This window comes from Grampus griseus (assembly GCF_964374135.1).
Source record: "Grampus griseus genome assembly, chromosome: X".
Taxonomy (NCBI): Eukaryota; Metazoa; Chordata; class Mammalia; order Artiodactyla; family Delphinidae; genus Grampus; species Grampus griseus.
In genome coordinates this window covers 1,000,376-1,011,223 of record NC_138999.1, presented here as the reverse complement: position 1 = coordinate 1,011,223, position 10,848 = coordinate 1,000,376, and the positions used below count along the sequence as shown (strand labels likewise).

Here is a 10,848-nt window from a genome sequence, read left to right as displayed (position 1 = left end):
CCCAGCAGGCGGAGGACCAGTCGGTAAGGGAGGATTGGCCTGGGCAGCACTGATTATGCCTCTACCTTCTGCTGCGTAGCTCAGTGGTTTTGGAGGTGGAATACGCATGATCAGTGGAACAGGTTTAGAAGTCAGAGGCCTGACTCTCGTCCACAGCGATACCTCCCCTGACCTCAGAGATGTGTGCTGATCTGACTCTCCCTCACTTCAGAGAAACCTCCTCTGACCTCACGGAGATCTCCCTTGACTTCAGAGACCTCCCCTACATACACACACGATGCCACGTGGCCTGCTCCTCAGTCCTGTACTTGCTCCTTCAAGATTCCCATGTTTCAGGGGGCCTGTCTCATCCAGCAACACATCCTGGGCACCCAGAGTGACACCCAGTCCTCCGACTTTCTCAGAGCTGCTGATGGGGCAAAAAACACTTAATGCCAGGCTGCAGGAATCCTGACACAGCTGCCCGTGTGCACCTCTGAGAGGCATCTCCAATCACTGGGCATCTGAGCACGTCCTGCACGCACACCTCGACTGGTGACAGACCAGACCAATGCCAGCGCAGAGAAGGAAAGTGCAAGTCTATTGTGCCGACCTGAGATCTTGACGATGATGTGACTAGGGTGGAGAAAGCATATAACTGCCCTCCACGTGCTGAGAACATCTGCGTTTGACTTAAAACACAGACAGACGGAGGGATCACTTGCAGCTCGGGGTCCCAGCAGGGGCACTGACACCTACCTGCTACCCCAACTCAAGGTGAGGAGAGAACCACTTGAAGTCTTTTTTTTTTAATGGCACTGTAGCTTTAAAAAGACTGCTTCCGTGAACTTGCTACACTTTTATGTTCCCGGCAAGCAAATTGAAGGAATCTCAGGACCCGTGTTCTCCTCCAGGGAGTTACTTTACAAAAGTGACAGCATGTGAAATGAATCTTTAGAAACCAGCGATTTCAGATACGCCAAATCACGCTCAGGTCAGTGAGGCAGCCCAAAGAACTTAAAAACGCGAACACACATTAAGTATGGGAAACATTAGTTCATTGGAAAAGGATTTTATTTCACCATAAAAAGGCAAACTGGAATAAACACCATCTCTCCTAAGGCGGACGATAACAGCTATTTTTAAGTATTTCTGAGCTTCACTCAGAGAAGCCAACGATTATAAAATTTAACATGTTTGCAGCATTAAATCTGAAACGCTCCAAGTAAAAATAATTTAGCAAAACGGTTTCTTAAAAAAACCACACAGGCTAACCTTGACTAGGAACCAAAACTAATTTTAATCAACCTTTTTTTTTTTACGTTGAATTACTTGAATTTGTAGAAAAGTGAGCTTCTGGGACCCTCCGTACCACTTCCGCACCTGCCCACACCTAAAAAGACGGCACGTCTGAGTTTCCGCGTTGCAGAACGTACAGCTTCCCCGCCGATGACTTAAATGCACCAGAGCCATTTTCCTTTGGCATCCCACCCAAACTTTGTTCCCAGTCCGTTAAACTTACAAAAGAGGGAAGAAACCAAAAAACAAAAAAACACCCGCAGGGCGAGGCTTCCTCTTTTCCATGCCCCATGGGGCTGTGGCCGCCACACCGGACAGTCCATCCCCGTGACGCGACAGGCAGCTCCCGTGAAGTGACTATGAGAGGCGTCTCCGAGCAGGTGCGGGGATTCGGCGCTGCCAGCCTGTGTGCCCAGGGTGGGGTGGTCTGCAATTCTCACGGCTGGCGGCCTACGTGTTCCTCCTGATTCAGAGAGGACTGCTGACGTTAAAGCTATTGGATCAACAGTTTTAAGGGAAACGAAAGCTCGTCACCGGGGACGATGCCTCTAAACTAGACCCACGGCCACGAGCGAGAGGAGGCTGGAGGCGGTGCCTTCCTCACCAGGGAGCTCCCTGGGTGTGCTGGGGGGGGGGTGGCGGGGTGGCGTGGGGGGCAGCGAGCAGCAGCAGGACGTGCGCCCCCCCTCCCCCCGTCCTGGTCCTCCGGGACGGCTGCTGCCTGGGCCCTCCGTGCATTACCTGTTCCAGGTGCTGCGGTGCCGGCTGGGGGAGCCCGAGCGCGACCTCTCGCTGCGTCGGTGGCGGCTGCGCTTCCTGCCCGAGCTGCCCCTGCGGTCCCGGTCCCGGCTCCTCTCCCGCCGGCCATGCCGGTCTCTGCTGTGGGACCTCCGCGACCGCTCGTGCTCGTGCTCGTGCTCGCGCTCGGGGCTGGCGCTGCGCCGGCGGGGGCTCCCGTCCTGGTGCGAGCGCTTCCTGTGCGACCTCCGCTCCTTGGGCAGCCTCACGTCCTCCCGGCTGCCCGCCCGCCGCGGCCGGCTGCGCTCCCGCTTGGGCCCGTCATCGCTGCCCCGGTCCCCGCTGGCCCGGCCGCGGCCCCCGCTGGGCTCACGGTTGCACTTGTCTTGCTCGGAGCGCGCGTCCTTCCTGGGCGCGCTCTGCTCGCAGACAGCGGGCGCGGCCTTGGGCTGCTGGTTGTTGTCGGGGATGCAGGCGAGGACGCCGGGGCACCTCTTCTCGGAAGGGCCGTCGTCGGGGGCGACACGGCGAGGATCCTGCCCCTCCTTGCTCGGGGCCTCGTCCGCGGCACCGCCGTTCATGTTCTGGGCGGGACCCGTGGCCGGCGGCCGGGGCGGGTCCTCGCGCTGGGCGCCGGGCGTGGGCGTGGGCGTGGGCGTGGGCGGGGCGGCGCCCGAGCAGCCGGCCGACACGGTGTGCAGGATGTCCAGCACCGGCTGCAGCAGGTGCGCGTGCGCGGCGCCCAGACCCGCGGGCGCGCGGGCGCCGTCCGCCTTCTTGCTGAGCAGGATGCTGAGCAGACGCTCGCGCAGCTCGCGCTCCCGGCGCTGCAGGCCCAGCGCGCGCTCCTTCTCCTCCTCCACTCGCCGCAGCTCCGCCTCCTGCAGCCGCCGGCGCTCCTCCTGCTGCTGCAGCCGCAGTGTCTCCTCCCGCTGCTCCTGCTGCCGCAGCTTCACGGCCTGCGGGACAGAGGGGGCCGCGCCTGAGCTGGGCTCTGAACCCGCACGGACGCTCCGCGGCGCGCGGCTCTGCAGACGCCGGCCTGGGGGACCCGGCGGGTGGGCGGGCGGCCGGCTGGAGCCCGGCCCGCCGCACCTGCCCGCGCCCGGGCGTCCTGCCCAGCCGGCGGAGGAAAGCCCTGGCAAAGCTCCTCGCCGCAGCCCCGGGGCGGGCCTTCTGCGCCTGCTGTCGGTGCGAAGGTCGCCGGCCACGGGGAACTGAGATTACGGCGCGGAGGCGCGGGGCCGGGCCTGTTCAGGGTCTTCAATATTCACCATGAAACAAGAACACGCTGCCACAGGTCTCAGCGCGCCCGCCACGCTCCTTCCCGCGGACTGATCACAACTGTAACCAGACAACAGGTTAGGGTCGCCCCGCGCCTGACTCCGTGGCCCGCCTGAGCACCAGGCGCGCCCAGCAAGGTCCGTCCACGCCCCCGGCCCGGCTCGCGGCAGTTACCGGCCTGGCCTCCAGGAGAAGCAGGTGCGGAAACCGGGAGGGCCGTCCGCACAGCGCAGCTGAGACCTGTCAGCTCTGCAGCTGCGGACCGAGGGGGCGCGGCCCGGCTCCAGGCGCCTGGCTTCCCGGGGCCACGGCGAGGACCGCGCATCTTCCGGCCTCCGCCCCGACCCCCGGCAGGCCCCGGCCCAGGGCGGCTGACCTGACGGGGCCTGAGCAGCGCGGCCCCAGTGAGCCCCGGGGGTGGGCGGGCGGCCCTTGGCGGGCTCTGCCCACCCCCACTTCCCGCCACCTAACCCCCGCCCCCCTCCCCGTCAGGCCGGCCCTTGCGAGGCCTGGACGTGGGGAGGCCGACCCACAGCTCCGCAGGCTCCCTCAGCACAGGGCGCGGATGTGGAGCGCCGACCCGGGGACGCCAGAAGCGTCGTCCCGCGCAACGAGCCCCACCCGCGGGCCGGGCGCCGTGTCCCGCAGGCGCGGCAGGTGGTACCTTGGCGCGGCTCAGCAGCTCGGCGATGAGCCGGATGGACTGCAGGTTGCGCTGCGCCAGCAGCAGCTTGCGCTCCTCCAGCCGGATCTTCTCCTGCAGCTTCCGCTGCTCCTCCGCCTGCAGCCTCTCCAGCTTCCGCTGGCCGCGCCGCAGCTCGCGCTCCCGCTGCCTCTGCGCGCGCCTGCGCAGCTTCTCCTCCCGCCGCCTCTCGCGCTCCTGCTCCTCCAGCTCCTTCTGCTTCCTGCGCGAGCGAGACACGGGCTCCGTGAGGCCGCGGGCCGCACGCGCGAGGGCGCGCCATCCACAGGGCACCCGGGTGGCGGCCGCGGGGCTCGGCATCGCGGCGCTTCCTCCCCGGAGAAACCTCAGTCGCATCCGGGGACCCCGAGGAGCGCGGCGCTCAGGGGCTGCGACTTTCTGGCGTCATCCGCGGGAGAGTCTCGCTGAGTGCGACCCCAGCCCGGAATCGTGAAGAAAGGGATGGATGGCCAGGGAGGACGCAGCGGCCGCTGAGTTTTGAACAAGAGGCACCCGGATGGCGGAGGGGCGACGACGGACGGACGGGGAAAGGGCTGCGACGCAGAGCGACGAGGCCCCTCCGCTGGCCGCACGCACCCTGAACTTAGAGCCAGCGTGCTGCACCGTCCCCAGCCCCAGCGGCAGCGGAGACACCCGGCCCGGGCTTTCACACCCTGGGAACCCGCGGGCCCTGAGCGGGAGGGAATCGGCAACATACACAGCCGCAGGAAGGTTCCGGAAGCAGCGAGCTAAGGGCAAGACCAAACACGAGAGACTGTACCGCATGGCCTTTCATAGGAAGTAGTGGAAACGACAAAGGCACGGGGACGCAAACCCGACCCGGTCTGCCTTGGGGTGTACCCCGATCAAGGGGTCCCGAGAGGACGCACTGCCTGGGGAAACCCTGCGAGATCACTGCGTACACACTCCCTGGAGACAGCGACTGTTCCATAAACACCCCCGCACCACACCCGCCAGCCTAGACCCTAACAACATCCTTCCTCGTTCGGAAATGAGGATGCCACCGAAAGCAGGATGGCTCCAGACCCCCAGGGAAGGTCTGAAGACCAATGGATGTGTCCACCCGGCACACCCGCATCTCCTGCGAGCTTTTGTTCGCTGAGTTGCCGGTGGGGCCGGCACAGCAGAGAGGCGAGGTCGCTGCGGGAAGGACCAGACACAGAGGAGACCCCTGAGGCCAGAAGGCGGACTGTCTGCAGAAGAGCCGACATCACTCCCAGGGTGCCAGGCCCGGAGGAGGCGGCGGGAGGACCCAAGCTCATCCGGACGCAGAGGAGGGGGCGAGCTGGGCACCGAGGCCGAGCTAACACGGGGAAGCAGGACAGCTCGAGGGTGCCGGCGTCCAGGAGGCCACACACACCTGAAGGCCTCCCGCAGCAGGTGTCCGTCAAGAGCTGCGGGTACTAGCTGCCTCACGGGCCTCAAGTGCCCACAGCTCTCAACTGTGGAGCTCATGGCCCACGGCGTGCCACGACCAGGAACGCGACCGCTACTGGGCAGTTGCACTCTGTTCCTATGAACACCGAAGGACCCAGAGACGCGCGCCCGTGATGCGGCACAGACGCCGAGGCTCCGCCCCACAGCCCTGGCCACCACTGCTCACCCTGGGCGCCTCCCAGGCCCACCGCTCGTGCCAGGCCAGCCCTGCCACGCTCCGTGGCCACAGCCGAGGCGCCGCCCTGGGGCTGCGAGGCCGGGTCCTCACCAGGACGTGTCCTGCTCTGTGTCCTCCAAGGCCACTCTCAGTCCCGTTTCCCCACCCCCTTTTCCTGCCATAAGGTCAAGCAAATTGCCTTTAACGAGACCTCAGAGCTGCTTTAGGAAGGCCGTGGGGAACTTCTACACCCCCCAGCTCGGGGGCTTGTGGTCACGGCCCACCTCGAAGAGGGAGGACAAGGCCCGTTTGGGACAAGGGCGGGTGGGTGGTCCACACGCCACTTGCGCTTCCCGGTTCTGCCTGAGGGGGCCGTGCTGACGCTGCGGCCCGGTTCACTGCACGATCCCAACCGTCCCCGCCAAGGGCCGCCTCCTGAGGGCAGCCACGCAGCGAGCACAGCCTACACTCCCTGGACGCCCGTTCCTCTCTCTGCACCCACGGCCTTACTCCGGGGCTCCTGGCCCCCGACCAACGGCTACACCCTTGTCTGCAGCCCAGGCATCCCCGCCTCCCCGCGGGAGCCACGTGGGGCTGAGCAGAGAACAGCGGCATGGTCTGGACGCACTACCCTGGAACTGGGTTCCGGTGCAGACAAAGGAACTGCTACCCGCCGAGATATCTCCGCATCTGTGTTAGTGCTGTCGGTGAAGAAGGGAAAACAAAACAGGAACCCGACAGCCAGGGCAAGAGGTAAGTCAATTCAGGCAACAGATAAACAGACTGGTGAACAATGAACTGCCCAGATCACGCACACCTAAGACTGAACAACACTCTGCAAAACACACGACACCTTGACTGTAACACACACACACACACACACACACACACACACACACACACACACACACACACACACACACACACACACACACACACACACACACACACACACATATATATGCTGGAAAGAAACACCAAGCGCACAGCAGCCGTGATGGACCAAGAAGAATCTTTCCTTGTTTTCTAAAATCCAGGTAGTATCGTTAGTCAGGTTGCTCTTATAACTCATAAAGCAAAAGATAAAAGGGGGAAAGGTCGTCCCCCGAGTTTGCCATTAGACACGTGAACCTCAGTTACTTTACAGACCTAAACGAGGCGTTTTTGCAAAAACCCGCCAACGTCATCAGTTCTCTACTTCACTTAAAAGCAGCTTCAGCCTGAACGCAAAAACCTGCAAAACAGCCAAGACTCCGTGCCTGTGTCAGCAGGACCCGCGCATGGCACTCAGGGAGGCTCGGAGGGGGAAGGCCCGTCCAGGGCACTGGGCAGGGCCACGCGGGTAGGGGGCTTGGCCCCGCCGCCGCCACCGCCGCCGCCGCCGCCCGCACATGCGCACACGGGTGCGCGCACGGGGCCCAGGCGGGAGCCCCGAGCGGCCCGGGCCGCACGCACCTCTCCTCGGCCCTCTGCCTCTCCTCCGCCTCCTTCTCCCGGCGCTTCTGCTCCTCCCGCTGCTGCTCCAGCTCCTGAAGCTTCTGCCGCTCGAGCTGCCGTTTCCTGATGGAGGCGTCGCTCAAGTGTTTGGTCGAATCGAAAGAAACCTTCAGAGGGAGAACGGGGCAGGTTGGGGCGGGTCCGGCGACCGGAGAGCCTCCCTGAGGGCGACAGCCCCGCCCGCGCGAGGCCGGCTCCCCCAGACTCAGCGCAGGGAAGGGGCTCCCGGGACGCCCTCCCCTGCGTGGCCACGGGTCCCGAGCCTCACGGTCAGCGCTCAGGACCCCACTTCTCCCGAGAGGGGAAGGGGACCACGAACCACAGGGACAGCGCCGGGAGCACGAGCGTACCCGGAGGCCCGACGCCCTGCCCCGGTACCGGCGGGAAACGCGCCCCTCTCTCCTCCTGCCACAGGGCCCTGGGGCCCCGAGGCCGGCTGCCGCGCCTCCCCCGCCCAGGCGGCACGGGGCACAGTGCGCGGCCGTAAAAGAACCGTCGCCTCGTTTCAAGGGACGTTTGGGGGCCCGGCTGGAGCTCCTCCCAGGGCGACCGTCACCCTGGCAGCCACGGGAGGACGTTCGGCTCCCTCGCGCGCCCTGAAGACGCAGGCTCTGTGAGAGAAGCACGGGGCCGCCCGCTCCCCTGCCCGCGGCTGCCGTCCTGCAGGGCGCGGCCTGCCGCGGGGACCTTCTCCACGGGGCCCTGCCCGCGCTGCGGGGGCCCCTCCCTCACCTTGATGTTGCAGGCCACGGCCTTGCCGTCCTCGCCCTTGTACATGAGCTTCATGCCGCGCAGGGCGCTCATGGCCTGGATGAAGCCCGCGTACTCGCGGTACTGCACGTAGGCCTCGAAGTTCAGGTGGCCCCCGAAGCTGAAGGTGTGGAAGTTGCGGCCCGTCATCTCCTCGCGGTAGGGGTCCAGCATGGGGATGTCCACGTTGCGGATCTCCCCGAAGCGCTCAAACACCCGGACCAGCACCTCCTCGCTGGGCTTCTCGGAGCCCGACTCCTTCAGGGCGAACCACTTGCAGGGCAGCCCCTCCAGGTGGATGGTGTCGGGCCGCTCGCCCGGCAGCGTCTCGTTCATGTCCTTGGCGTCCCGGAAGAAGGAGTCCCAGTCGTGGCGGGTGGGGAAGTCGATCTTGAACTCGGCGGCGCGCACCTTGAGGATGTCGGAGAAGCCGCTGAGCTTGATGGTCTTGCCATCCAGGCAGGCCAGGAAGGCCCTGACCAGGCTCTTGTTCTCCACCTCGCCCTCGAAGCGGATGAAGTCCATGGTGCTCTTGGAGATGCGCAGCGCGGAGAACTGGTGGTCGCGCACCATGCCCTTCAGGCGCTCCATCACCTCCCAGTTGGAGATGGACTTGCCCGGCTGCTTCAGCTGCGGGAGCGCCACGCTGATGGTCATTTTCGTGATGGGCTTCAGGTACAGGCCGTAGGGAGGGCACAGCTCCACCGCCTCGGACGTGTCGTGCACGATGGTAGCCGCAGCCATAGCCGGGACCTCGGGCCTGAAAAACAACCGTGCGCGACGGGTCAGGGCCGGGCACCGGGCCGAGGTGTCCCAGGCTGGCCGGTGCCGCGGGCCCGGAGCAGGGAGGCAAGTCTGCTCGCTCTCTGTACGTCAGGCACACGGGCCTCCACAGAGGGAAAGGCCCTCGGCCCGAGACGTTGGTGCTTTTAATGAGATTACACTAAAGCAGGGGAGAAAACGGGCCGACAAAACGTTTAGGCACAGCTGGCAGCCCGACTCCTCCAGCAGCGCTGACCTGCCCCCAGTACCCAGAGGCAGCTCTCCTGGGGCCAGGGCAGTGGGAGCCCAGCTCGGCGGGGTCGGTCGCTGCCCTCAGCGAACACGGGGCAGGCCGACTCCACCCGCCACCTCCACCAGAGGGTGCACACACCTCACGGGGGAGGGAAGGGACGGCTCAGGACAGGCATCTGGCAGGGTCTGTGGAGGAGGTGGCCCTGTGTTTCCACGGAAGAAACAGGAAAGAAGTTTCAGGCTGAAAAAAACAGCCAAGGGCCATCGACTTCAACTTCCCCACTGTGGGCAGAGGCACCCTCTCTGTTCCCAGATAAAGCATAAAAAGTGACCTTTTGGAAACCGGGGGAGGGGAGGGAGCCCCTCCTACCCTCCTCCCCCAGCTCTTCCCACCTGCTGGGAGACGTGCCTGCTTCCAGAAAGCCTGACCCATGGACACCAAGCCCTACAGGTGGCGGCCTCAGCCGGTCTGCCCGCCCACCCGCTAGCTCTCGGAGCTCCCGCCCCAGATCCAGGAGGAACCCCAGGGGTGCGGGCGTCCCAGCTGGAGGAAAGCCACGTGGCAGGGTCAGGGGCACTGCAGAGCAGCTCTGGCCTGGTTTGAGACCTGTGACTCCCCGCTCCACAGGACCCCAAAGGCCGCAGGGAGGGCCCGAACCAGAGCGCCGGACACCCTACCCCCTCCCCCGCCTGCCTGCCGGGAGCCCTGGTACTCCCAGCTTCCCTGTTGCTTGGCTTCTCCTGCATCCTGGGCGCGACCCCCAGCCCCTTCGCTGCCCGGATACCCCCAGCTAACCCTACGCGGTGCCCAGTACCTCCAGCCCCTCTAACTGTCCCCCCCGCCCCTCAGTTCCCGCCTTCCCTGTCCCGGGCCGCTGCCTGTAACCCCCGCCAACCCCATTAACCTCGGAACCCCCAGCTCCCGGCCCCGCCTCCTTCCCTCTCTGTCACCGGCCCTGCCCTCACCCCCCGCACCGCCCCCCCCGGTACCAGTGGCCTCCTGGGAACCCCCGTCTCCCCGGACGCCTTTGGCTCTTCTCCCAGCCCCCAGTGTCCTCGGCCCCAAGATCCCCGCAGACCTCGGCCCCTGCTACCTCGTCACCCCAGGTCCCCCTCCCCCGGCTCCTCACATACCTAGGCCCTCGATTCCCAGACTCCAGGTCCCCAGGCCTACGACCCCCGCCCCCAGGCCGCCCGCAGACTCCCGACCTCTGGGTCCTCCGCCCCTGGGTCCCTGTTCCCGAGAGCCCCGCAGACCCCGGCCCTCTGATACCACGGCCACTGGGTCCCCGCTCCCAGACCCCCGCCCGGCTCGCGGGCGGAGGCGGCTGCGGGCGGCGCTCACCGGAGCGGGGTTCCGCCTGCGTCCCAGGCCGCCGCCGCCCTGGCCCCAGCTCTCCGCGGGCCCCCGACGACCCTGGCAGGCGCGGCCTCCCCGCCCCGCGTCGCGACCGTCCACCGGAGGCAACCCCAACGCGACCCGCCGCCACCGCCGCCGCCACCGCCGCCGCCGCCCGCCCCTGTGACGCATATCCGCTTCCGGCGCCGGGGCCCGCGGAAACGGCCGCGCGGCGGCTCCCTGTTTCTCCTCCAGGCCCTGGTCCCGCCCTCAGAGGCGGGACTTCCGGAGACGACGGGGTGGTGCAGGCCGGGGCCTCCCCTCCCCCCCCGGGCTTTGCACTGCTCATGCGCGAGCCCACCCCGCCCCCAGGCCGCTACCTGTGTTCAGGTCCAGGCGGAGGCCACACCTGGGGCAGGAGTGTGAGGCCACCTGCCTTAGGACCGGGACCAGGTGTTTGGGCCTAAATTTCTATTATAATTATGCATCGCACATAATATGTAATATAATTTCGTTATAAACTATTACCTAATTACATATTGATTATTTTATTTACTATAGGAATTGATTCGTTGCATAACGTTATTATATTATAAGGTAATTACATCTACATATGTAATACAATGTTAGTGTAAACATATAGTATTTTTA

General features: G+C 65.0%; 1 protein-coding gene across 5 annotated transcripts; it reads right to left on the bottom strand.

Moving 5' to 3' along the window:
* Positions 1 to 1,055: 1,055 nt before the first annotated feature.
* LOC309839371 (A-kinase anchor protein 17A-like) lies at positions 1,056 to 10,316 on the bottom strand. Of its 5 annotated transcripts, XR_014298506.1 has the most exons (7): positions 10,204 to 10,316; positions 7,827 to 8,604; positions 7,053 to 7,201; positions 3,965 to 4,205; positions 2,020 to 2,975; positions 1,502 to 1,771; positions 1,056 to 1,372 (listed from the first exon to the last, which is right to left on the bottom strand). XR_014298506.1 is itself a non-coding variant. In XM_082681135.1 (6 exons), the coding sequence occupies exons 2-6, from the start codon at positions 8,586 to 8,588 to the stop codon at positions 1,747 to 1,749; spliced, it is 2,133 nt and encodes a 710-aa protein (XP_082537261.1). In that variant the 5' UTR covers positions 8,589 to 8,604; positions 10,204 to 10,316; the 3' UTR covers positions 1,056 to 1,746. The 5 variants fall into 5 exon arrangements, 4 of the variants coding, with proteins under 4 accessions (XP_082537261.1, XP_082537263.1, XP_082537262.1 ...); XM_082681135.1 differs by having other exon boundaries at positions 1,056 to 1,771; XM_082681137.1 differs by having other exon boundaries at positions 1,056 to 1,741.
* Positions 10,317 to 10,848: the final 532 nt, after the last annotated feature.